The 27,139-nt window shown below is 40.6% G+C and overlaps 2 protein-coding genes across 2 annotated transcripts in view; both read right to left on the bottom strand.

Annotated features, from left to right (window-relative positions):
* The window catches only part of LOC145502328 (uncharacterized), a 30,602-nt gene extending 7,212 nt beyond the window's left edge, over positions 1-23,390 (bottom strand). The window contains 26 exon segments of the mRNA XM_081481593.1: positions 97-729; positions 977-1,838; positions 2,810-4,347; positions 4,876-5,037; positions 5,558-5,719; positions 6,339-6,500; positions 7,128-7,361; positions 7,515-7,583; positions 8,300-8,536; positions 8,812-9,000; positions 10,859-11,104; positions 11,422-11,670; positions 12,762-12,959; positions 13,710-13,901; positions 14,386-14,637; positions 15,154-15,342; positions 15,718-15,909; positions 16,430-16,624; positions 17,400-17,648; positions 18,119-18,319; positions 18,952-19,143; positions 19,483-19,677; positions 20,264-20,512; positions 21,112-21,294; positions 21,769-21,966; positions 22,396-23,390. Of these exon segments, the coding sequence (XP_081337719.1) occupies positions 97-729; positions 977-1,838; positions 2,810-4,347; positions 4,876-5,037; positions 5,558-5,719; positions 6,339-6,500; positions 7,128-7,361; positions 7,515-7,583; positions 8,300-8,536; positions 8,812-9,000; positions 10,859-11,104; positions 11,422-11,670; positions 12,762-12,959; positions 13,710-13,901; positions 14,386-14,637; positions 15,154-15,342; positions 15,718-15,909; positions 16,430-16,624; positions 17,400-17,648; positions 18,119-18,319; positions 18,952-19,143; positions 19,483-19,677; positions 20,264-20,512; positions 21,112-21,294; positions 21,769-21,966; positions 22,396-22,744 (7,777 nt within the window). The 5' untranslated portion in view covers positions 22,745-23,390.
* A 1,447-nt stretch (positions 23,391-24,837) lies between these two features.
* Positions 24,838-26,752, bottom strand: LOC145502402 (melatonin receptor type 1B-B-like). Its single transcript, XM_081481720.1, has one exon. It carries the CDS (start codon positions 26,750-26,752, stop codon positions 25,583-25,585), a length of 1,170 nt encoding a protein of 389 aa, XP_081337846.1. The 3' UTR covers positions 24,838-25,582.
* Between the last annotated feature and the right edge of the window lie 387 nt (positions 26,753-27,139).

Here is a 27,139-nt window from a genome sequence, read left to right as displayed (position 1 = left end):
AGATTATATCAATGCCACTGCCATGTTTGTTTCTACATCTGTTTCTGCTCACTTGCGTGAGCTACATGAATATCAATTTACCGCAATAGCAAATACCTTTGCATTGCGTCATGAACCTTTTTCCTACTTGTCCTTTGATTCCTGGCAGAAAGCTGCTCCATGCTCGTACACTTCCGGCAATGGGCCACGTGCAGTTATGGGCCGCGTTCCACATGTGATCAGCAGTTGCTGGCACATCCCAGAGGCTTACTTGATGCAACGTGCCACCAAAGGCTGTCGAAAGGGATGTTGTCTGCTCTTCTGCGAGATACCGCTGGCCAAGTACAATCCATCCACCTCCTGTGATAATATCTCCGATTTTGACATTGCTCGCCTTTTTTATTTCCTCTCTGTCGATGTACAGCGAAACATTTCCGGTGATTCCGTTCCACACGACCCCCAAGTAATGCCAATGATCGTCTGCTAATTTGTAATCGGCTCTAACCACTTCATCTTTAATCTCCAGATGAATCTGAGACTCGGTAAATGAAATAACAATGACGTCATCTGATCCTGGTTGCCCAGCAACACTGTAGCTGAACAGTGTGCCTGCTTTGTATCTGGAATCTGCTCGCAGAAACATAGCGATGGTGAAATATCGCATGCTTGGAATGCCTTTGCCGTCTGATAATAAAACCATGTCGTCTGTGGTCTTACGATCAAATACAAGATCGTAATTACTGCCAAGAACTGCAATACAAGAATGGATAATGTTCAATAACGATTTCTTTCTGGGTATTTACGTGGATACTATACAAAAAATAGTTCATTGATATTCTGACTGTCTAGGCTGCGGAGCCAAATGGAATCAGACAAACCGTAGCTTGTGCTAGTTAAGGTTCATTTCACGACAAACGTATAATATATATCATATTTTTGACATAATTGCATCACAAGGTTAGAGGAACAATTGAATTAAATATTTTTTGCTACTTACAGATGTCACAGGAGTCTCCAGTGTAAGAAGGGTAGCACTCACAACTGTAACCATTCTCCAGATCTTGGCAATAAGAGTTTGGCATGCAAGGACCCGTGACACAGTCATCAATGTTTTCTTCACATGTGGCTCCAGTGAAGCCAGTTTTGCAAGAACAAGTGAAGCTCCTTGTCGAGTTATCAGACTTGCACGTACCTCCATTTTGACACGGTGTTGAAAGGCAGAAGTCTGTAAGGTTCTCGCAGTTTTCGCCAACAAATTGGTCTGGGCAAAGGCATTTGTATCCCGGTGTCAGATCGACGCAAGTTCCGTTGTTAGTGCAGGGGCCTGATGCACATTCGTCGATCTCTGTTTGACAGTACGTTCCGTTATAGCCCTCTGAGCAACGACAAGAGTAACCTAGAGTACGATCGACACAAGTAGCATTGTTCAAGCAGCTATTGTTGACGCAGTCGTCGATATTGCTCTCACATAACCTGCCTGTATACCCATCAGCACAAGAGCAAGTAAAATTGTTGACGGCATCATGGCAAGTTGCGTTGTTAAAGCAAGGTCTTGCCAAACATTCGTCTATTTCAAGCTCGCAGTATTTCCCAAAGTATCCACTTCTACAGTTGCAGTGAAATTCTGTGCGAGTGTTGACACAGACGCCATTTTGGCTGCAGTTGGCTGTTCTGCAGTAGTCAACAGCATTTTCACAATTATAGCCACTGAAACCCACCTGACAATAACAGGTGTAATTTGACACCAGATCTGAGCATGTGCCATTATTTTCACACGGATTGGATTTGCAGTCATCGACGTTTTGTTGGCACTGCAAACCTGTAAATCCATCGGGGCAGACACAAACGAAGCCATTAATCTGTGGAATAACAATAATGACAATTGAGATGAAATGTCTTGGACAGCGAAAACTTGGGAGACTTTATGGGATTCGAACTTATGCACACCTGGATACGAGCCACGCACTCTAACGGTTGAACTTGGGAGATAGGAATATAAATTTTATTACGTCAGAACAGGTTTAATCACTCTATATGCATTTTAAAGAAACTGTTTGAACTGTGTTCAACATAACACCTTAAAGCTACGTGAAACTATTAAAATAATGAAGAAATATACGTTATTGGTCGGCTGGGAGGTCCGTATGGTGAGAAACACAAGCGAAGCCGTTAACATAAAGAACACAAATAATGACGGGAAAGATAAAATGAGTATTGTCTCGAGCATGGGACAATGAGGAAATAGCGTCTCTGACGGGATTCCAACCCATGCTTTTTCAGATACTGGTCGGGCGCTCTAACCACTATATATAAGCCACGGAGAGCGGTCAGGAATCACTCTGTGTACTTTCACTAAGTTAGCTGACTGCGAACTAGAATGATCAGTTTATCATTTCAGAATAGGTTCAATTACACTAAATGCATTGTAAAAGAACCGTCAATACTGCAAAATATATATAAAAAATAAGGCCTCCACGTTAAACGAGCTTATTGGAAATAAAAATAAAAAATAATAAGCAGAAATACAATGAAATCCCGATTCTTCAAACCTCCAAGGGAAAAGAAAATTGGTTCGAAAAATCGGATAGTTGGATAAATCAGGATAAAATTACAGTGTTCGATTGAGGAGAGGGAAACGAATTTTGGTTTGAGTTATCGGGAGGTTCGAAAACATAGCTAAAACATGAGGGTTCGAGAAATCGGGAATCCACTGTAGTACAATATCCAGGGCAGCCATAGCTAAAAGGAGGCCAAGCATCGGAAATCTTTATATGCAGGTTGTTGTGACGTGGAAATGAGAGTAACATGCTGTTCATCACTGCTACATTACCTGATCATTACATGTCCCGCCATAGAAACAAGGGGAAGATGCGCACTCATCAATTTCCAGCGTACAATCGTCGCCCAAAAACCCAGGAGCACAGTCGCAAGTGTAGCTGTTTATTCCGTCTCTGCACGTGGATCCATTACCACAGGAATTTACCACGCAGTCGTCGATATCAACCTCACAATGTGGTCCGCTGAATCCATCAACACAGGAACAAGTGTAATTACCAACTTTGTCGATACAAGTAGCATTATTGCGACATGGAGTGTTAGAACACTCATCGATGTCAATGCTACAGTTCTTTCCTGTGTATCCCTTCTTGCAAGTGCATCGGTAGTCATTTATCAGATCAACGCAAGTTCCATCGTTCACGCAAGGATTCTGCTCACAGTCGTCCACGTTTATTTCGCAGCTGATACCAAGAAAACCTTCGACACAAGAGCATCTATACTCATCTATACCGTCAATGCAATTGCCGTTGTTTAAGCAAGTAGCATTTTCACAGTCGTTAATATTGATCTGGCACTGATCTCCTTCGAAACCATCTGGACACTGGCAAGTAAAGGAAGTGGTGCCATCAAAGCATGTTCCATTGTTCAAGCAAGGCGTCGAGGCGCAGTAGTCGATGTCTACATTGCAGATTCTACCAGTGAAACCTAGCTGACACAAACAGGTAAAGTTGTTCACACCGTCTTGGCACGACCCCTTGTTTGAACAAGGACTTGCTGCACAGTCATCTATGTTGTTTTCGCAGTGCAGTCCATCAAATCCATCCCGGCAGTCACATCGATAGCTATTTACCATATCCACGCAGTTCGCTTGATTTTGACAGGGGTTTGAGTTACATTCATCGATGTTGAACTCACAGGCTAACCCGGAGAATCCGGCCGCGCAGATACAATGAAACCCATTGACTTGATCCAAACATGTAGCATTGTTTTTGCAGTTTGCGCCGGCACATTCGTTGATATTGTGTTCACAGTTGGTTCCATTAAAACCTGCAGGACAAATGCATTGGTAACTGTCAATGCCATCAAGACAGTTGGCCCCGTTTTGACAAGGATCACTCGCGCAGTCATCGATATTTTCTTCGCAGTCGTTGCCTTGGAAACCCCCTGGACAGACACACTCGTAGCTGTTTATTCTATCTCTGCAAGTAGCTCCATTCAGACATGGAGATAACAGGCATTCATCAATGTCCGTATCACACAGCTTTCCCGTGTACCCGGGCTCACACTGGCACTGATAACTACCAGGGAGATTTTTGCAAGAGGCGTTGTTAGAACACGGCAATGAAGCACACTCGTCAATATCCTCTTCGCAATTGAAGCCTTGGAAACCGCTTGCACAGGAACAGGTATAGTTGTTGACCAGATCTTGACATGTGCCATTGTTGAAACATGGTTGATCTTGACACTCGTCGATATCAGTGTCACACTGTTTCCCGGTGTAGCCAGGTTGACAGGAGCACAGGAAATCGCCGATGAGGTCGGTACACGTGGAGTTGTTGAAGCAAGGGTTAGAATCACACTCGTTTATCTCTGGAACAAATAAGCATCCATAAAAGTGAAGAAAGCGAACATACAAACACAAATTACAAAAATAACAAAACAATAAAGAAACAAAAAAAAAAACAAAACGGCAACGCAGCTAATAAAGTAGGTGAAATATACTTAGCGAAGCGTGTTTAACATGAGCATGGGTTACTTCAAGAACTCCATAAAATTAATTCTCAATCTTTTTTGCATCTCTCAGAGCGTGTTTTCTACTTTTGTTTGTTTTGTTTTGTTTTGTTTTTTCTGTTCAACGTTTGAATTCGTATTATTCTTCCAACATCCAAAGCACACTTGCTCCTCTTCGGTAGTTTTACCAATTTGTTGTCCTTGTGGCTTAGTCAATAACCTGTAATTAGTAAACAAAATTAACTTTATTTCGTAAAGGTCAAATCATCAAGTATCTGTAGATTTGAATTTTTATCTACCTTAGATATTTTCTTTGAAAGTAATTCTAGAGAGCTATTTTGGCAAGGCAAAAGGGTAGCTCACAGTGTTTCGGGAGAGACTACTAACCTATGCAATCCTGTGAATTCTTTGATCCGGGTTTCAGTGTTATAGTTGTTCCTGGGCACGAAAAACACACTCGACTCTCATTGCGCGGCTGAAAAGAGCGTCGATCGCATAAAGAACATGGAGCCAGTCCAGTTGGCGAAAATGATCCAGCTGGGCATGGAACTGTGAAAAATAGTTGATCGAAAGCGAATGTGAATGGAGAGTTCTAAACAATTTGGAAACAGCAACACCACGCTGAATTGTATTTTAAATTGATGAAAAATTATAGTAACATCGTATCCGACACTGGCACCATATCTACCCATATTGTAGGGAAGTGCTAGAACCCAAATTTCCATGCCAGTCACAACAAAAGCCTTAAACCAGTCCGGAGCTCAGCTTGGGGATACTTGCTAGCCGGTCAAAAGCCACTCCCTGGCATTATTTTCTCAAGTTGCCCTAACAACTTGCTAGTAGCCAACAGGTATTTACTTTCGTTTGTAGAGAAACACATTGTGTGCATATCTCCCTTGCTTCCTTGGCAAACAACGGAAGGAAATGAACGTCGCAGGTTATGGGAAGAACCCGATCATCTTAATCCAAAATTCCCCCAGCTAACCGACACCTCTTTTGGGGTTAAATATAATTCGAAACGCTTGATATAGCAAATACCAGACACATAAAGTAGTTGTTAAATACGCACCTCCACATTGCACAGAGCTGTTGGATCCCTCACCAGAAGTTGTCTTATTCGGACTACATTGTAAGCACGACTCTCGACCTTCTATGGCCTGATAATAACCCTTGTCACAAAGAAAGCAAGGCTCCATGCCGGTTGGGGAGTACGAGCCAGGTTTGCAGAGACCTTTAGGAGAAATGATAAAGACAGGCTGCTGTGAATGCTTAATTCTAAAGGCCACAAGCTTCAGTCTATTGGGACCACTTTGACCTTAAACGTGATAATAGTGACAACCTGTGGTGACATTATTGCACAATTTGTTCCTTACAAACTCTCCGCTAAAAACTAGTACCCATTTTGGAAACTGGTAGCCATATTGGAAACTGTTCAGAATGATTCGGGCACCCCGCCTCTATATATCATACAGAATTAGCTTGAGTATTCAGTGAAACAAAAAAGCAAAACAAAAAAAAAAAGATGTGAGAGAAGGAACACTAGGTACGAAGTTCAAACTGAGTAGAATGACCATCCTTACAAAGTTTGCCTAATTTCGTTTTCGCAATTTGTCGTAACTTGAAAGAAAAATGAACAGTTTTGGTTGGATATGTAAGTAAGCATTCATGTGTACTGCATCTGATAGGTAATTGATAAATCCTGGAATGCCAAGTCACGAGTTACAGTCAATCCGAGACACAGGTTATGTCGAATTACGTCACTGAGTTTTTGGAACGTCTCGTGGGTTGTTGAAGTCTACTGTTCAGAGAGAAACCTCTGTCTCGATAGGCTAGCTAAAGAAGTCACTTACCTAAGCAGTTAGTGCTGCTCTCTGTTCTGGAGTCAGTTGTTGAAGTGCCCGATGGACACATCGAACACTCTTCCTGCGCACTGAGCTCTTGGTATGATCCGATAGGACAGTCCTCGCACTTTCCAGTGGAACTGTTCAAGTAAGTACCCAGTGTGCAGTTGACTGTAGATCACAAAAACAAAAATGCAGTTAGGAAGTTTCTATGAACGTAAGATATGCAAATTCAACTTACCTCAATGCAGGTAAACTAATAAGCAATTCTATATTTATAGTTCCTTTCGATTGACAGACGTCTTTGGAGTTATAGAATGTACCAGCTATAACGAAGGTCCAGGAACACTATAAAAGTTGTACTCGGTAAGTTTTTTTTGGCACTCTTTGCCATTGCATGACTCTACCACATAACTGAAACGATTATTTTCTCGCTCTTTAAAGATCGAGCTACTGTTTTAATGTTCCTTTCCGTTTATGGGAACTCGTGCAACCGCTAGTTATTCTAAGCGCACTTGGTTGTGCCCTAACGTGTTTTCTAACTGTTCTATCTCAGAGAGAAGGAAAATGAGTCGGCTCACTGTTGTGAACCTCTCAAATACCATCTGGTTTTAATGGCGCTGCAGTAAGCCTAATTAACAAGTAGAAAACGTACTAGGTACTTCATGGAAAAAGGCTTTAAGGAGTCCTATTTAGCCCTTATCATGGCATTGCTGAGTTTAGTTGCTCATTTATGAGTCTTTTGAACCGGAACGGCAAACAAAATCAATATACAAATGCTAACCAAACAGTACTTACGGCAATATCCGTCTCTGAACGTTTGCCCTTTGATGCAAAATAGTTGAGGGTCTGAGATATTCATCGACTTTCTATTAGTAGCGAACACAGTGCCACTGACGTTGAGGCTGAAATTGCCGTTTTCAACCGCAGCTTCTATCCGGCTGCTGATATTTTTGGCAATTTTCATGCCTTCCTCGCCAATCATAACCTGGCCTTCTTTGGTGTCATTTGATTCAATGCCTTCGAAGTCCACTATAAGAGTTAAACAGAAAAAAAAGAGAAAAAAAACAAAAACAAAAAGAAAAGAAAGAAAGAAAAAAAAAAACTTTCACATTTGCTCTGAAACCTCAAACTGACATCTTTAAAAGCTTAATGACAAGGTTGAGTCAGGTGCTATCAACCTACCAACGATATCTAGAGTAATTGTGGTTCTTGGAATTGATCGTCGAGTTCTTCTATGGCCATCTGCATTTTCTGGAAAGCAAAAGTAGAAAGGTAAAAACAGTCTGCTGGTCATTTAAATTACAGGGCTTTTGTAGTACTGTTATGCTAATTATGCTTAACATGTAAGTGGTCTATAGTGCAAATTCTAATGTACAACGGTGAGAAGGAGAGCTTTGAATACGACCTTTATTTGAATTTTCGAGAGAACGTGTACGAAACTGTAAGAAGTGGTCAACCAAAAAGAAGCTTTGGTGTACTAATTCCTCTCTGTCTGTCTGTCTGTCTGTCTGGCTGTCTGTCTGTCTGTCCTTCCTTCCGTCCGTCTGTGATTCGAGTATCCAAATAAACGAAGGTTCTTAAGGTAGCAGAGGTTTGAATAACTCCAAATCACTAAAATATATTGGGAAAAACTTTGTACAAAGGCGCGAGTTCAGAGCTGCACTTCTTTGACTTGATAGACATCATATTCAGCACGAGCTGCTGACCTAATAAACGCCCGAGCAAACAGAATTTTCTTTTCCTGGCAGTTTTTATTCCAAAAGAATTAGAACATTATTTATTTTTTTCGATCGAGTTATACAAACAATTGTTAAAGTTGGGAGGACTCCAAACGGCTGTGGAAACACTTGCCTGTGGCTCGGTTCTAGTTCTCACACACTTCCATTTGTCTTTTTGTAACTCGATAATAGAAACACAGTGAATGTTTCTCGTTTCTTAATTTTGAGCTTACTGCAAATTTGCCATACCTGCTGAACGCTTTCGCCTACTGGTAACCGAAACTACCGCAGAGCACCTGACCTCCACGTTCTCTGCCTTGCACTTGTCTTTAAGTGCTGGGTCCTGACAGACCTCTTTGAAGAAAGACTCGTTCAACAGTTGGATAAAGTTCTGCTTAATTTGAGCCTGGGCTTCTGGTGTAGAACAGCCACCATAGTAGTAATGGAGATCCATTGCCATCCTGACATCGTTGGGGCGGTATACCCCTACAAATGGTATGGTGAGCAAAACAAGTTGGTTCTTTCGCGCATTATCAGAGAATCTGAATGGAGCATAACTGACAACAGAGAATAGGTCAAAATATATATTTGACTGTTAGTTGAAATAATCTGCCTACCGCCAACAGCTAGTAATGTGCTATTGCAATTTACGAGTTAAAAATGACGTGTTTTTACTCGCATAAATCTCCATACTCCTATAATTACCTCTCTCTATAGGTATACGCTATCACTCGTTAAAAATACAAGCAATGATTACTCACTTGTACAGTCTGGAAAACGATTGGTTGGCACCCAAGTTCCTGATGCTCCGCAAACCCACATACTCGAAAACAAAGGTTGAGCAAAGTCCGATTTGTTGTTGCAAAAGGGCGAACAGAACCTTCCAAACATCCACTCGTCACAACCACTTGCACCTCCTTTGGGAGGAGGCAGGTAACTGCACTCCGTGGCTGCATATGTAAAGAAAGTTACGAATTTTAATAACTTGGTATTGTTTCATTATACTCTTAGTGACGGTTCTTGTTAAAAAAGAAAACTTCATAATCATTTAATTTATCACATTGTCGCAAGCAACTCAATGTCTTATACATTATGCAAATTTATATAATAACGCAAATTATTCTCGCATTTTGATTGGTTCTCGCGGGTGACCTATTAGAGGACATACGCGCGATTGACATCATCATTAAAACGTTTTTCCCTCTTTGTTTTAAAATGGCGGAAATTTTTGAGAATTTAGATAACATTTTACGTGACCGGGTGAAAGATAAGGTAGGTGCACGAAAGTCTTGACGAGGCATTGGACAGGTACGAGAGGCAGGAAGAAGATATAAAATGCTTCTTTTTTAGCAAAAATGACGCAGAAAAAATACTCAGGTAGTCTCCCTCGGCAGTCGAGCGAGACTAAACCAAACACAAAATTGGTCAAGGTAAGAAACCATTGCTTAAAAGACCCAATGTAAAAACAAAAGAAAAAAATATGACATTAATTTATTAAAAAAATTCTCAGTCTCAAAATCATTGTTGACACGTCAATTAAAATAACCACATAACCTTGCTTTCCGACGCGAATGTTCCAGTCCGTTTCAGGGCACAGCAGCGAACAAAGTATAGCTCTACAGCTCACGGCCAACTGTATCGCAGATATATGGTTATCTTACACTATGTCAAACTGATTTGAGAATCCCCAACCACAGAGGACACAAACTTCCACTGTCACCCTTAACACTATTTTCGTTCAAAACTCGAATCCAATGGCGTCCAGTGTTGACCGCAACCGCAAGTTTTCCAAGCGTATTTTTTCAACTCCTGCATTTATCAAGGCAATTTCCAAGCTTTTCGGCTCACAGCGCTACTCTGATTTGAAAAACTGACTTGACTTTTTCAGCATTTTCTTTAAGATTTATAGATCTCGTAGTTCACTTCAGCTTTCGCTGTAAGTTTCATTCCGACGAGAAGCGACTTTCGAGTCAAGTTTGACAGTGGCGTGATTTTCCTGGACCAATCAAAATTCTTTGCTGCGCATAGCAACCAATGAGATTGCTTGATTTTGTTTAGACAATAGATTACGTCGAAGGGCTTTTTCTGTGTTTGCCAAAGTGGGCAAAGGCCGGCTTTTGAGTTATGTTGAAAGATTTTGGAATAAAAAAAAGCTGTGTCTGTAGCAGTTTGTCTCTATATCATATAAACAAATTCCGTGTTCCCGTGCGTCTGTTTAGTAATGGATCTTAGAAGACGTCAAAATGTGGTAAGAACTTGCCGCACTTTGACCGCACTGTGATCTATTACAAAACAGACGCACAGCAACATGGAATATAGTTGTTAGATGGGCAATTATCGTTGAACTGATGGAATTCTGAAGAAATCACCGTAATTTCTCATGTACGAGCAAAGGAAGGAGGCAAAACCACCCTACCAAAAAAAATAAAAAGGTAGTTGAGTTTAGCCTGCTGGCAGCGGTTGTTTTTTTCTTTTTTCTCCTTACAGTTCACTTAGACGAGTGTTAAGCGTGACCGAGTAGGGAAGAGTAGAGAACAAAAGAAGAAGCACAGACAAGGCTAAGGTGTCTTACCTCATATCCCCTGCTGAATTTCGAGAGAAAAACAGACTGCCAGCCGTATGAGTCGAGTTTAACTTTAATACCAACCTGTTTGATTAGTTTAAGCTAATGGGTTGTATCTATGTGTGCACGGAGGGTATCACAACTCACGGAAAGTCTTACAAAGATGTTTTTTTTTAAGTTTCTGTCCTTTTTTTTACTATTGAAGTTTAGGTCTAAGATCTTTAGTTAATCTACTTGCTACTTACGTTTAACTGTTAGTGAAAACTGGCAAACAGCAGGCTTGTTGTTGGGATTATTATCATAGGCTGTACAATGTATATTCCAGGTCCCCCAGTAGAACTCAGTTCCACTTTGATGACTGCATGTTATCACCAATGGACTGTTGCTGTTGTCTTTAAACTGAGGGTCATTCCACGTTACTCTTGTTCTCGTCTTCGTAGCGGTGATGTTTTGGTCTGGGGGACAATATACCACCTGGGGACCTAAATTGTCTGCGACGAAAATAAATGAAGGACTTGTGTCAATATATGCTATTGGATTGAGGTCGTCCTACCTGCCAAAATTTGTCAATGTCAAATCACTCAATGACCGTGGAGAAGGAGAAAGGGTGGTGAGTCTTCTCTTGTGGACCGAGGCATGGTGGGTGGCAGAGGACACAGTATATTGCAGCACTAAAATTTCAGACCCTGTTATCAAGACAGAGAGGAGGACACGATGACACCACGTAATTTCGCAAGATTGAACAGGGGCTGGATACTCAATTTGACATAATCCACGATACACTTAATAACATCTAATTAAGACTGACCTTCTAATATAATTCTAAACGAGCACTCTTTCTTGTTCCCACTTGCATCCCTAGCAGTGTACACAACTAAAGCAGTTCCGTTAAAGATCTGTGGGGGGCTAATCCCTGGTGGAAATACCGTCAATTGTGGAGCTAGATTGCTGTTGTCCAGCGCGACGGGTAGGGTCCAGTTAACCAATGCTGTAGAATTTGCATTGATGTTTGCACGAATATCTGAAGGACACCTCATGAACACTGGTGCAGTAACATCTATACGAATATACCAACATAAGGCATATTATGGGAAACGAAATCCAAAGAGCCGTAAGCTCTTCCTAAACACTTAACGCGTTATCTTCGCGTGTTGAAATGCAAGCACTCTGATGGGCTAAACGCCGCATTTCTGTCTTTAAATAAATGGGGGAACATTTTCGACCCGTGGAGTTTTTCTCTAGAAATACTCCTGAAAATTTGGGAGAGCGACACTTTTTTTTTTTTTTTTTACGTCAAGCCACTCATTCATTCGTGCTTCTGGATAATACAATGAACTTTTACTAGTTCTTATGGACATACGAAATTGCACAAAATTTCAAAGAAAAAAAAAGATATTTGATTAGATATAAATGGTCATTTCACCAATGGAAAGTGTCATAAAGTATTGCTGATGATAAACGTATTCTTATAGACTTCCCACACAGCCATACAGGTATAACTAAAATAATACTACTTCACATTTACAACAAAATACGTATAATCACACTGCACAAGAATCGAATAGGTACTAGCGAACCAAACAATTATATTTACATTTGATTCTTGCAAAGTCAATTATAGTGACGTGAGTGCAAGATTAAACAAGACAAAATATAAACACAAAAATAAATAGGGAAAGCTCAAACAATTACAACAAATAAACGTGTTCAGAGATAGAGGCCTCAAATTTTGTGGAGGAGTCGTCCGATAAGTAATCAGATGGAAGACTGTTACAGTCATTGCTAGTTCTTTTCTATAGATACTATACTTATATGTGTCTACAGGATGTCTAGAGCTGGACCGAATTTCAATGGTTGAGATGATCTAGTTTTTAGAGAAGACTGTCGTTGTAAACAACTTGAAGCTGTTTGTGTATCTGGCCATGTTGGCGGTTGTTACCATTCTAACGAAGCTTACTGAGGCCGAAGAGACACGTTACAAAATCTAAATGTATTTACACCTGGGCGAGATGATACGATGAATCTCCACCTAGTTGCAGTTACAAACGATATTTAAGAATGATAATTATACATCGTATCCCGATTAATACTTTAAGTTATATGACATATACAACATATCTTGGGGCATGTGTTTTCCAAAGCCCTTACCAAGGCATTGCAAAATTGACGATTCATTTTTGCTCCACTTTCCATCATTCCCACAAAGAATCTCAGTAGTTCCACCGTTTCCAAGGAAACCATGTCTGCATTCGAAATAGCAGATGGTTCCGCTGACTGGGAAAGACGTACACATGTGCGGATAAATAAAACCATACCGAGGTGCATTTAGGGAAGAACATGACCGTACTGAAAAAAAAAAAAATCAATAGAGAAAATAGCTAAATGTAAATAGCCGTGTCGTGTCTTTAGTTTTTAACAATAGCCATGTTAGTGGTTCTATTCTAATTACAACAATGTACACGAAAACTATATGAATAGGTTAATGTTATAGACTTATAGAGCTTAATGATATACACGTTATGATATAGATGGAACCAAGTCTTTTCACATACCGGAGAAGTGTTAAGCCTAAAACGCCTAGTATACGCTACTATTTGACCCTTTAAAGATCTTTTGCAGCCTTATATTTAGACTCTATATAGACACATTAAGGAGGCTTTTTCCCCAAGAATAAAATCAGTATTTGCAATATATAGAAACGTCCTCAGATAGTAAGAAACTAGGAATACTCTGAATTTTCAAGCACTGGTAATGAAGACGATGATAGTTGATGATAGCTGTACCGCGCGCTTTCGTTTGACTACTTACTCCCGCACCCTACCTCCGACTATCATCAACTATCATTTACGTTGAGCTTGTTCAGACTCTTCTTGATAGTCAATGATAGTTTTTTTTTTCCCCGTTTCACCACGTTATGATAGTCGATAATAGTTAGGATGCTATCAAATATCGTCAACTATCGTGCACCGTTATTGACCAGGGCCTATATAGCTGATAAACTTGAATAACTTTTCTTTCTCAAAATGAATACAAAGCCAAATGGGTGTGCATACTAGCAGCGTGACATGATGGTTAACAAACATATTTGCCACTTACTTTTACAGACTGGTACTGGTTCGTCCCAGTATCCTGTAATATGGCCCGGTTTCTTAAGGCAGGTAAGAATGTCAGACCCGAGCAAGTTGTACCCATCGTTGCACGTCATTTTACATGTGGAGCCGTAGGTGTTATCACATTCTCCCTCTACAAAGCCGTTCAGTGGAGGAAACAACGTTTGGCATCGTAAAACTATAGACGAACGGAAAATATGACATGTTAGAACGATTATTCAGCAACGGTCATCAATTTTGTATTCACTGGCTAACTTAGAAAGCGCATACAATAATCACAGTAATAAAAATAATCAATATTCATTAAATGTCTATATGTCGCACAATTTTGACACGTAATATTAAATTGTAACCACACGTTTTTTTTTTTTTTTTTTTTTTTTTTTTTTTTTACAGAAAAATGCATTCAAACCATTATGTGACCAATTTGTTGCAAATGAACGTTGCCAAAAACAGTTATCTTTTTTTTTTTAAGTTACAAGAGGCAGGACCTGCAAATTAGCGCTCAATTTAAACAACTGTTGAGTTGTCAGCTATGTCTATAGAGACTGTCTTAAAAAGGCCTTTCGTATTTGATGCTGAGGTTTGTTAACAATACGCAATTGCCATTGCTTTACAGGATACCTAATCTGCACTTTCAGTGCCGTTCGCAAATGGCTTACCCTCGACTGTCACGAAAAACGTGCAGAGTTTGTAATTCCCTGCTGCGTCGCTGGCGTTGTAAGTGATCCGGTGTCGTCCTTGGTAGAATCTATTTACGGTTGGCACACCATATTCGGTCACACCCGTTACCACGTCAGAGTTATCAGTGGCAACCACTGGTGTCCAGTTTACTGTGGTATAGTTGTTAGCCCTGTCTGCGTAACGTTTGATATCACTGGGGCAAGTAACGCCAAAGGAGGGTCTTTCCACGTCTGCAAGTATTTAAATATATCAATTAACAGTAGAATAATTAATGAAGTCAACAGCTTGAACGAGCAATATCACAGATGAAGAACACTCGGTCGGTTTTAAAATAAATAAATAAAAATCAATCAATCAATCAATCAACCAATGATTAATTTTATTTAATTCTAAAATATATTTAACACTGTTGTGCTAATTGAGGACTCCGCAAATAAACAAACACAGCTTGCAAATAGAACATAAATAATTAATAATCTCACTTGGTGGGAGGCTGACCAGTTAGCTATTTACGAAAGTCAGTCAAGCGCTTGAACTCGAGACTACGAACAGCAAATCCAGATAACGGTAAGGTGAGGTTTGAACCAGGGACCTTCAGATTTCAAATCCGACGCCCTAGACTAATCGGCCATGCTGCCTCCCAAAAGCTCACGGAATAAAACAATTTCAAGGTCTTTTTTTCTGCCCCACACCAGGCCGTAATACGAAGACACAGAAAAAATTAACTTCTTGGAAGATAAACCAACCTTTGCAAACAGAAGTGGTGTTTTTCGACCACTGACCGTCGCTAAGGCATGTCGCTATTGGTTCTCCATGCAGCCTGTAGCCTTTGGGACAAGAAAAGTGGCATGTAGTATCGTATTCAGGAGAAGTCGTGCAGGAGTGTGGTGTCACCTGACCATCCGTTGGAGGTAGAAGGACCTTACAGCGGACAACTGTACCAAAAAAATAAAACAAGTAAAATCTTATTCAGTAAATGTTTTAGGAATTTTGTGCTGACATGAGAATTCCTCATCAAACGCTTGCGGACAAAAAGTTATTTGTTTACTTCTCTGAAACTATAAACTTTTAACAAATCGACCCTAAAATAGTTCACACATATATCTCTCTTCTCATCTCTCTTTTCTCCTCTATACCTAGCTGCTAAGATTGAACAAAAAAGAAAGGGTTGCGTGCTAATCCTAACCACATTTTCAGACTTGGAATACCGATTTTATAGGATCAATAAAGTTTCGCCTTCTGCGTATCGGCGTAAATGTGTTTTGTAAAAGCTTGTCGCAACTATTCCTCTTTTTTGCTGCTTCCCTTACCTTGACAGTACGGTTCTTCACCAGACCATGTGCCATTTGCTAGACAGACCCTCTCAGTCGAGCCGTTAACCCGGTGGTAGCCACGGGCGCAGTATAAAAGGCATTTGTCACCAAAAACGTTGAACAAGGAACCGCCTCCGCAGCCAGACTGTATGCTGTGAGGAGGGGGGAAGAGTCGAGCACACTTCACCACTAAGGAAAGATAAATTAACGTGACTTATTACTTTGTGCACTTGGTGGACTTACGAGCTAGAAAGATCGACTTTTAAACATCGACGAAGCACTTTTTTTTTTTATACAGTCAGAATTCTGTCTATAAAGGTTTTCAGAAAATATGAACCACTTGTGCAGAAGTTTCCAGTACGATTGCAAAAGGCTATTAACCATTTTCATGGTGCTTTCCTTTTCCCTGCCATCAAATTAAAGGCGATTTTTACTTCCAGCTTACTGGGAATGAAAGTTACCTGGCAAAAGAAATATAAATAGGCAAAGATTAACTTGCGTGGAAATGTTTCATTATTGCTTTGAAGGTCTATTGATTTTAGGCGGAGGCTGTAAGAAGAGCAAATAAGGTAAATCTGAAAATTGAAAACCTTATGTATGTTTGTTTGTTTGTTAGTTTCGTTGTCGTTGTTGTTGTTTCTTTTTCTAGGTGTGGCGGGGGGGGGGGTGGGGGCTCTGACATGAACTTAAATATTGTTTTTTTACATACGTTCACATTTCGTCTCATTTCCCGTCTAGACACCCACGGACGTAACTGAATCTTTCTCGCAGACTCTGCGGTCAGAGCCTCTCATGGTGTGGCCATCCTGACAAAAGAAGGAGCATTCAGATCCGTACTGATTGTCTTTGGTACACTGTAAGGAACCTCCAGCTGGAGAATACAACTTTGGCAGGCAGCGGACCACTTAAAAAGGTAACAGTAGTACAAAATTGTGATTTCTTCCGAGTGCATGGACGTACTATTTGTCAATCTATTAAAGGATGTTAGCAAACGAGGATGACGAACGATGAACATTGAATCGATTTCGTGCTTTGCATGGCATATTTAACAGGTATTCTTTAGGAAGTGAATAATACTCATTAGCCCGAGATAGCGAACCAATCAGATTGCTTGAAACACCAAGATCACTGAGTGCGCTCATACTAAATAACACTTATTCACTGAAGCGGAGGTGAATAGTGCGCAACCACTTTCACGGACACTGAGGTAACTAGCCTGTGTCATGATCACAGCCGCCCTTACGGAAACAGACAGGCTATGACGTAACTAATGGACCAAAAAAGTGTCTTAGTTCTAACAACAAACCGACAAATGGTCGGAAAATTTTAGTCAACCCCGAGTTAACCAATCAGATCGAACATGTGATAGGTACTATTCACTTATGAGGTATATACTAAAATGATTAAAAAAAAGAGAGAAAAAAAAAGAAAAAAACCTTCGAGATATGTTAGTGCAAAAAGCCCTTAGTGTGCCTAAATAATCGTTGTAAAATTTTGACTTTTTTAACTCTACGCACGCATAATGTCATGCTCCATGCATAGTAGAAGAGGAAAAATCTTTTATCCATGCATGTTCTTTCAATCAGAGCTGATATTTTTCATAGCTCGATCACAAGCGCTTATTCTGATGAGGCAAATGCTGCAAACAAATATTCCCGCGCGGGACATATGCAAATTACCTGAAACGAAGACTTTAAATTTGCATTCGGCAACGTTCCCTGTTTTGTCTAAAGCCAAGTACCGGATGTTGTGTTCTCCAGCAGGAAATAAGTCCCCAGGTAGTTTCCCATAGCGTGTTATGTTGGGAATGAGGCCGGAGTTGTCTGTAGCTGAAGGATGAGACCAAGTGACCTGTGTCGACGTTGTACCTCTGTCAGCGGTGGCTACAATATTTGATGGGCAGTTTGAAAATACTGGTGCCGAGACATCTATAAACGAAAAGAATATATCCTTTACAACAAGAAGACGAAACTATACACAAGTCATTGTTGAACCTCGACTGTTATACGAAGAGACTAACAAAGCCAAACAGCATCATAGACAGCAGCAAAAGACTTATCATCACATTCTCCCCACCTCCCTCTCTTTGATATTTCTCCTGCTCCTCCTGCTGCTCCTGCTACTACTACTTTTCCTCATCATCTTCCTCATATTCCCCCTTACCATCATCGTTACCATCGTTAAGAACAACAACGACAACATCTACAATGTTATTTTTCTTTAATCTGCTCTGTTTTCAATTTAAACCACATTTCATTTAAGCGCTACTTGTCCTATTGCACTTCTCTAATATTAAAGGTTTCATAGTTAGCTTGGTAAAAATCTATATTTGAAACATGACGATTCACAATAGGTGTTACCATGTCGTAAGCTGAGTTTCGTAAAGTTACCAACTCACCCTTGCACCATGGATTCCCTAATGGAGACCAGGTCTTCTGCTGGTTACAAGTCTTAAGCCCAGGCCCATGGTGTTGATATCCGCTCCTGCAGGTGAACCGGCAATCTGTTGCGTAATGAATGACAGCGCTTGCATTGGTGCAGAATGAGGGGGTGATGTCCAGTCCTTTCGACGTAATAGTAATTGAAGGACAGGTGATCGCTGCAAGGCAACACAACATTATTGATGGATCATTTCTTACGTCATTTAGCGCAACCTAAGCTTTAAGCCTGGTGACAATTTATAACGAGACAAGAAATCTAAAGTCATTTTTATTAAAAACAAAAAACAACAAAAAAAAAAACTAAAATTTGTGAATAGGTCTTGATAGGTAATTCTGCCCAGTAGAGTTGCCTGCCGAGACAACACTAGGGCCTTAACCTTGTGTTCGGAGATGTTCAAAGCCCGATTAAGCTAATCCAGGATTGACCTAAATTTTGATGTCAATGGTTTTGCAACATTTCGGTGAAGTTTTCTTCTTATATCGTTTGGCCTTTAGTTTTGAGATGGGGTAATCTCAAACTAAACAAAACAAAGGAAGTAGAAAACATACAAGAAAAAAATAATACTTAAGTTAATTTTTAACTCTGAGTTTGTGTTAACTGGGTCTTTAAAAAAACCGGCGCAGAAGATTAAAGATAGGGAGGAGGTCATTTACTTCACACAGGTTAAAAAACACTTTGTTTTTCTCTTTTCGAAACTGTATTTACCTGCGTTTAGATTTTTTTTTCTTAATCTACATCGACGACAAACAGCAATCCCGTTTCCCATAAACGTGGATATCATTTCCTTACCTTGGCACTGAAGTTCGGTTCCACTCCACTGTCCAGTTTCCAGACAAGTTCTTTTCTGTGATCCTCCTACAGCCTCGTATCCCAACATACAACTGAAATAGCAGGATGTGCTGTAGCTAGAGCTTGGACCACCGCAGCCGTACCCGGACTGAATGGCGTGATCAGGAGTGTTTAGAGATGGACAGTGGATAGCTAAGACATAAATAGCAAACGATTAGTTCGAAAGCACTAGAGGTACTGATGGAGAGAAACCACGACAGGGCAAATTCCTGTCTGAATGCCGAGGAGAAAGCTGCGATAGACTAGCATCTCATCCAGGGGGGAGCAAGACTCCTTCAAATCTGTTTTTTTTGTTTTGTTTTGTTTTGTTTTGTTTTTTTTGCAAAACAATAGGAAAAAAAAAAAGAATTTCAACTAGAGCTTCTTTGGCATGATCAAAGAAAGTATGGTTCCATGCAAGCCATCTTGTCAAGAATGTTTCTTAGTTTACCACACATTATGAAGGAATGGACAAAACATGCCCATACTTACTTTCACAGGAAGTTGTATTTCCTGTCCATTGGGCCACATTTGTCCCTGCTATCTTGTCGCACTTTCTCTCAACAGATCCTTTCAATTCATACCCCTTGTAGCATGCCAGTCGGCATAAGCTTCCATAGATATTTCCACAGGCCGCATTCTCCAGTCTGCCGTTTGCAGGTGCGAACAGTACAGAACATCGAAGAGCTAAAATGAAATATGATTAGGTGAAATAACCGTCCTGGGGCATTGGGTTTGAGAAGTTATTAAATAACAACGACTTATTCCTAATCAAATTTGTTGATACTGACGGATAGAATGTAACAAAGGTAGTTTCTACAAAGAATGCTAACACCTCTGAGAAGACTATTTCATTCAACGAAAAACTGAATTGTTTCTCCGCGCGTTCACTTGATCTCTTCACAACAATCATTTCTTTAGCATTATACTTTGCTTTTGAAGTTTAATTCCTTATTTTTTTTAGATCCAGGTCCCATTATTGATAAACCTGAAGGAGCCACGCTGTTTAAAATGGCCTTCATTTTAAGATATACCTTTTGATAGGCAGTATTATTTTTTCTGTTCTCAATTATATAATGCTAACTCTTCTTTTTAACGTTTTTTTTTTTTTCAACTATATGTTTCACATGAAAAAACCGTTCATTTATTTAAATAAATTCAAAGGAACGAGAGCCATTTTCCCACAATTAGATTATTAGCATGCATGCCTTGATTGGTTGATTAATTGTTGTTGTTGTTGTTGTTGTTTTCATATACGCCAAAACATTCTTACCTTGAACAGTAATTCGAAAGTAGCAGAGTTTCGTGTTTCCCGACGGATCTGTAGCAGTGTAGACCACGGTATGGCTTCCCTCAGAAAAAACGTGTGGTGACGTCACTTGAGGGGACACAGTAACGCTAGCTTGATCGTTATCTGTAGCTGTAACTGGTCCCCAGCTCACTGTGGCTGAAGATTTTCCTTCATCCGCGAAAACACTTTGTGCAGATGGACAGGTTTCGCCAAATGAAGGTGATTCATTGTCTTTAAACAGAAAAAAACAATATTGGATTTAATTGCATGTTACCTGACTTGCAGCTATTGACGCATATAGATATAGCAAGGCATTCAGTCACTCAGTCACTCAGTCTCTCATGATCAGTCTCTCATGATCAGTCACTCATGATCAGTCACTCATGATCAGTCACTCATGATCAGTCACTCATGATCAGTCACTCAGCCACTCAGCCATTCAGCCACTCAGCCATTCAGCCATTCAGCCACTCAGCCACTCAGCCACTCAGCCACTCAGCCACTCAGCCACTCAGCCGCTCAGCCGCTCAGCCGCTCAGCCACTCAGCCACTCAGCCGCTCAGCCGCTCAGCCGCTCAGCCGCTCAGCCGCTCAGCCGCTCAGCCGCTCAGCCGCTCAGCCGCTCAGCCGCTCAGCCGCTCAGCCGCTCAGTCACTCAGTCCCTCAGTCGCTTAGTCGCTTAGTCGCCCAGAAGCTCTGTCACTCAATAACTCAGTCACTCAGACCCTCTAACTGCATTTTCTTTCGTCTGGTGCTGTTTATGCGTAACTATGCAGCATCAACCAGTACTTTGCAATTAACAAAGCTCTACGTATGATGTAAAGATTTACCCTGACAGTGAAATCCTCCTTGTGTCCAGAAGCCATTGTTACACGTGTTCGAACTAGGCCCAGTGCGTGCGTAGCCTGCGCTACATTCGTAAGAACATACTTGACCATGGAGAGGTTTTGTTTTACAAATATCAGGAGTGATCTGACCATGGTCCGGGGCACTTAGGGCTTGACACTCGAACACTGAAAAAAGGACCATCCGTAAGTAATTTTTATAGAATATTCGCCAAAGCGGATCAGCAGCCCTTTAAGACTAAGTTATCTTATTGTAAACTTCTGTTGTCAAACACAATTGTCGTGCATGAAAATCTTAATTAAATCCTTCCGCCAAAAGCCTCGATCGTTTTGTTCAGCACATAGAATCGACACCTGATCGGAAGATGAGTCAATTTTAATCACAGCGTTCGGGTTTGCGTTGCATTTTTGAAAGCCATAAACGAAATTTGACGCATGTGTGTAATCAAACCGGAAACATGATTTTTCTAGTTCTGATATTTGATTTCACCTAGAGCGCAAGGCAGTAAAGCATTTGGTCACATGTGACTGAAAATGCAATGTCTCTGGCGGCTTTGTCTTTGCTTAGTCCCATGCATCGTAATTATTTCTTTTCTTTTGTCAAGAACCCGAGCCCAAACTGCCCAAAAACATTCCTTTTACCTCGACAGTTTGGAGTTGATCTTGGATCCCACTCGCCGTCGCTGCCACAAACAGAGCTTGAAGGTCCGTCTAATTTATATCCATTATTACAAGTGACCGTGCAATAAGTGCCAGAGTGCACCTGTGAATTACTGTTACAAGGTGACGATATCTGTCCATTACTTGGCGGCGGCCAATCGCTTGTGTGACAAGAGATTCCTAAAAAACGTAAGCAAAACCATCAACGCCTTGTTTTCAAAACGTGCAAACTAATTTGAAAAGATCGTTTCTTTTCGCATCGTAGAAGGAGGCGCGGTGGCCAAATAGTAAGGGCGCCAAGATCTAGATTGAACATCCGGGTCAGCACTATGTATAAATGGGTAGCGGAGAATTTACCGCTGGCGGCAGCACACGTGCGACGTAATAAGATGTGTAATAAGATGCGTCTTTGGTCAACAAAAATGACTGTAAGTTAACGGTGCTTAAATATAATAATGTTTTGCGTTGGTGAGAACCACCCTTAATGTAGCACCTGTTTGTAGCTAAATGATGGAATACATTTTAATGTGATCAAGGAGCATTTACTGCGCGTTTAACTGTCTAAATGTTGTTAACCAACACTTCCCCAAAAAAGCCGAAATCACGTACGTCTGCATCTCTTTCCCGAGTAAAGCTCGTAACCAGGATAGCATCTACAGCTGTGACTACCAACATAGTTTACGCATATATGTTCGCATCCTCCGTTGCCGTAGTCACATTCATTGCAGTCTATCCGCTTGCTACTACTTCCGCTGCAGCCATGCCCACCGTGAGCTGGGGAAGGATCGTTGCAATAGCGGTATCTGGTTTTATATCCATTTGAGCACTGGGTTTCCTGCCAGCTAACTGGCTGCCATCGGCCCCATCCGCCATGTCTCGGCGCTAGAAAAGAGAGAATACATGTTTGCGCTTTAGTTCTCCAGCCAACATTGTTGTTGTTTAGATCCTTGTTAATCATTAACTAGACACCTAGCAGTGCGAGCGAACGAATAACAATTAGACGTGAGGGTCGTGAGCTGAGAAAAGATGAAAATGGTCAGCTGAGAGATGACACGTTTTTATTGAACTGGCAGCTGAGATCTGGGATCCGCAAAATTTACTGGCAGCTGACAAATAAAACGGGCTTAACTTTTAACCGATAGCTGAGAAATCTCCAAAAATTTAGCTGATAGTGAGATTTAATCACCTCCATCCAGATTTATGTCGGATTTTGAGTTTCAGGATTGAAGCCCTTTGTTCGTAATTCGTTTCAATCTTTCCAGACCTGAACCATTCTTGTTCCTTTTATTTGTTTTATAATAGGTTTGTTTGATGGCAGTTTTTACTTTGCAAAATGGCCTTAGCCATGTAAGATAGAGCTGTAAGATATAACCAAGTATATGAAGTAAAAGAAGGTTTCTAGATCGTGCTGTGTTTATTATGAGAAGCACTGATTTAAACTCGCACTTTACATCCGCACTACCGCCTTCGCAGGGTTATCACTGTCCACACTCAGAACGCTCAAAAACGCTGACACGTTATGAGGAAAAAAAAATAACTATGATTCACTGATTTGCACGGGATGTGACTGACGTCAGTGCTTTCGAAAGCCTCCGTTTCCCGAAACCACCAAAAAAGTGAAACTCATTTACTCCTCTTCCGTTAAAATGCACGCCAGGCTACATTTATTTATTGTTTAACATGGGAAGGGCTCGCAAGTTTTGCCAATAAATAAAAATTCTATAAAAGTACCGTCCCAACTAGTGAGGGTATAAGGCGGAAGGAGTTTGTGAAATGGCATTTGGCATGACTTGCGTAATGGCAAAATTATGTGGAATGTGATATATGCAGAATGCTCAAGAAATTAATTCAACTTGAAAGGCTGCCCTTTCTACAGTTCTGATCACCTTGGATCATTAGTTGCGTCTGACAGCCCAGAGAGTGAATAATCTCAAGTTAGTTATCGATCTCAATCACAACAAAATGTTGAAAAGCAAGCCCCGGGTTGTGCAGAGTGCAAGTTTTGTGCATAACTGAAATATTTCTCGTAATGGCAGCTGGTTAAATCAAATTTGTTTTTAAGATTTTGTACGTTGGCTTTCCAAGATTATTAACTATAGAGACCTATGTAGAATTTTTCAGTGCGTTGATCGCGCCGTTGGACAGTAACGAAGCCGTTGGCCCTGTTCCATCACATCCACAAGTAAAACTTGAAGCTTACATAGAAAAACAAACAAAAAAAAAAAACTCACGGAGAATAATAATAATAAAAATAACAACAACAACAACAAAAATAATAATACTAACAATAATAATAATAATAATAATTTTTTAATTTTTTTTTTTTAATAATAATAATAATGTTTATTAGTGGCTTATAAAAAATTACAACTGTAAAAATTCTTAGGACAGTATATATGTCAGGCAAATACTAACTTACACACGAATTACAAAATTACACTCATTCTTTACAGCCCTTATAAATTTGTCTATTGTCATTTGTCGAAAAAATTTAAATAAGAATAGTAAACAATACTCTACACATTTAAATGGCAAAAAACTCTACTTTAAAAATACACTGTAATAATAATAATAATAATGATGATGATGATGATGATATTTGGCCAGGAGGCTCCGATCACCGGAGTGGTTTTCAGGGAAATCCTGAAAAAAAAGTTGTGGTCGCCAGGATCGTCGGGTAATGCGCTAACCACTTTCAAAAGCCTTACTGGTCACAGAAGACCCACAGGTATAAGACTGCTGGGTTTATACCCCTACGAGGAGCGACAAGGGCTTAGGAACAATTGCTGAAAGACAATATTTGAGCCCCAATTCAGTTTATTGGACAAAGTTACAAAAGCCTCGTAAATTCCAGCCAGCCCAAGTTAAGTTAAGTTAAACTGAATTTATTTCAGTGTTCTATAAAGGGGTCTGGCAATCAAAGTAACTTGTTTAACAATTGGTCACTTGAGCATGGGTTGATATCCCCTAATATGCACTTCCACATCGGTTACATGTTATATTAGTTTAATCCCCGTGTACTTCCCTTTGTATTGACATTTGTAAGGCGTGTTCACCTATTTGCCTTGATACTAAGCCTTGTTAATTCGCCGCGCCAAATTGACCCATTTCATAAGGTGGCGTGCTGAGCCAATAAACTGTACTAGACAAAACTACATGCCTGGCTGCTCTAGCATACCAGTTTTGTAATGAAGTAAAATTCAAATACAGGAGAGAAAATATGAATTCCAGTTCGCTTCAATTTGTTTCCGCAAAACTGACAAAACCTGAGCAATTCGTGAAGCTAAACTCCTTGGAAAATGTTATGCCACGCGGTATACTATGCCGGAAAAGGTTTTTTAATCGTGGCGATTTTTAATTTTGTTTAAGTATTGATTAGTTCGTTATTTATTTCTCAATTTTGAGAAACGTACATTTTTTCAAGTTAGTGAGAGTCATAACCAGTGCTGAAGTCAACAATCCTGAAACAACATTAGGAACACTGATTGCTTGTTTAGTTTATTGCTTAACCTACTTCCATGGCGGCCATGTTGGTGTCCTTTGGAGGGACACCAACATGGCGGATCCATATTAAGTCTTGTAATTTTCTGAACATCGTTTTCCCTAAAACTTTCTTCTGACCACTACTGATTGAGCCTAAATTGCTCTTAAATGTTTCTCTTTACCTGCCGTTCACCTATTTTGATTCTTGATTTTATTCATGCGTGCAAACATGTTTCATTCTATCGATGAAGACCAAGAACAGCAGGATCAATACTAGCATAACTTTTGAAATAAACCAGTTGATCATTCGCCTCTATAAACAAGTATTTTCTGATTTGGGCGATGCAAGTCCAAGATCTACCGACCTTATTCGACAAATTTCACCCATTTCGACAGAAAGACTGACCAAAGAAGTATCATCATGCAAATTCGGTCGGCGCACGCGCCGAAACAATTCCATGTTTGGAGTCTCAGCTGTATCCTCATTCTTTGCTCTTCTGTCATCAGTTACCTCAACTTCATGCCAGTGTTTACAGAGGACAATCTTACGGAATTCTCTTCGAAATGCGGGATTCATCCCAGCATATATGAAAGGGTTAATTGTATTCGACAAATAAAAGAGAAACATGCAAAAGAGCTCAACGTTTCGAGGCATTATCGCGACAAGACGAAAGCGACGGAGAATAACGATGATCCAGAACGGTACCCAGCAGATCATGAAGGCGAAGACGACTGCGAATAGAGACTTGCTGAGTTTGATTTCATGATTGGTGATACCCTTGCTTTTTCGCCATTTACGGCTTCTTTCCCGAGCGCTTTCTCGTCTTTGAATCGTCGTAGCTGCAGACGCATTGTGCTGTCGGATCATCTGCGCGACTTTTGTATAGCTGAATGTAGTTGATATCAACGGTGTTAAAAAGAAAAACGTAAGGACGATGCCGTAGTTAATAGATTTGCCTGTTTCGCTGAGGTGTGCGATAGAGCACTGGGCGTAGCCTGGGACAAATTCGTACGCTTGAAGACCGAGCAATCGAGGAACCACCGCGTAACATGCAACGAAACTCCACACAGAGGCAAGCAAAGCGCGCGACTTTCTCGCGGAAAACAGTCTCTTGTACTGCTGATCCGACTTGCATATCCTCACATAACGATTTACAGCTGTTAAGCCCATGGTCACAGGAGAAACGTAGATAACAAACAGGCTGAAGAAGGCGTGAAGTTGGCAGAGCGTTCCGCCGACAATCCAGTTGCCTGCTATCAATACGCTCGCACTTATGGGCATCACAAACACAGCAGAGAGCAAATCGCTTACAGCCAAAGCGATAATGTACAAGTTTGTCGTCGTTCGGAGACGAGTATTCTTGCAAACCGAAATACAAACCAAGGTGTTTCCAATTAGAGCCAAAACGTTCAAGGTTATGAGGAAGCTGACTTCTATAACGATCAAACTGAGACTTCGTGAGCTCAAATCGTCCGGCATCATAGCGACATAGGCGCATCAAATTGATCTAACTGCTCAAGGGTTTGCTACAAAGCCTCAGCAAAGGTTTGTCATTTTGGTTTTAGCTAGCTTTCAGCTACCGGCGTCACATTTTAATCCCAGTATTTCGCTTTCACCAGTGGAGATGTCAATTGTCCATCCAATTTCCAAATTTACATATTCGTTAGCATATTGTTGACGACATTTCTTACAGTCTGTACTTTCGAAACTTCGGCTGTGTCTCGCGAGAGTAATTTTTTTTGAGAATTTGAGAGATTACTCGAGTCTACACCCGCTAAGTAGTTTTGATTCCTGTTTCATCGACCAGCGAATGTTCTAGATTCGCTAAGTTTCCCAAATAGACAGATTTGGACTCCATACAGCATCCTC

Source organism: Orbicella franksi, chromosome 11, assembly GCF_964199315.1.
Source record: "Orbicella franksi chromosome 11, jaOrbFran1.1, whole genome shotgun sequence".
Classification (NCBI taxonomy): domain Eukaryota; kingdom Metazoa; phylum Cnidaria; class Anthozoa; order Scleractinia; family Merulinidae; genus Orbicella; species Orbicella franksi.
Note: the sequence above shows the minus strand (reverse complement) of the source record. Positions and strands in the feature narration are given on the sequence as shown.

What these genes read in the sequence shown, in the direction of transcription:
- LOC145502402 (XM_081481720.1), bottom strand. Translation starts at nt 26,752, where the DNA reads ATGATGCCGGACGATTTGAGCTCACGAAGTCTCAGTTTGATCGTTATA.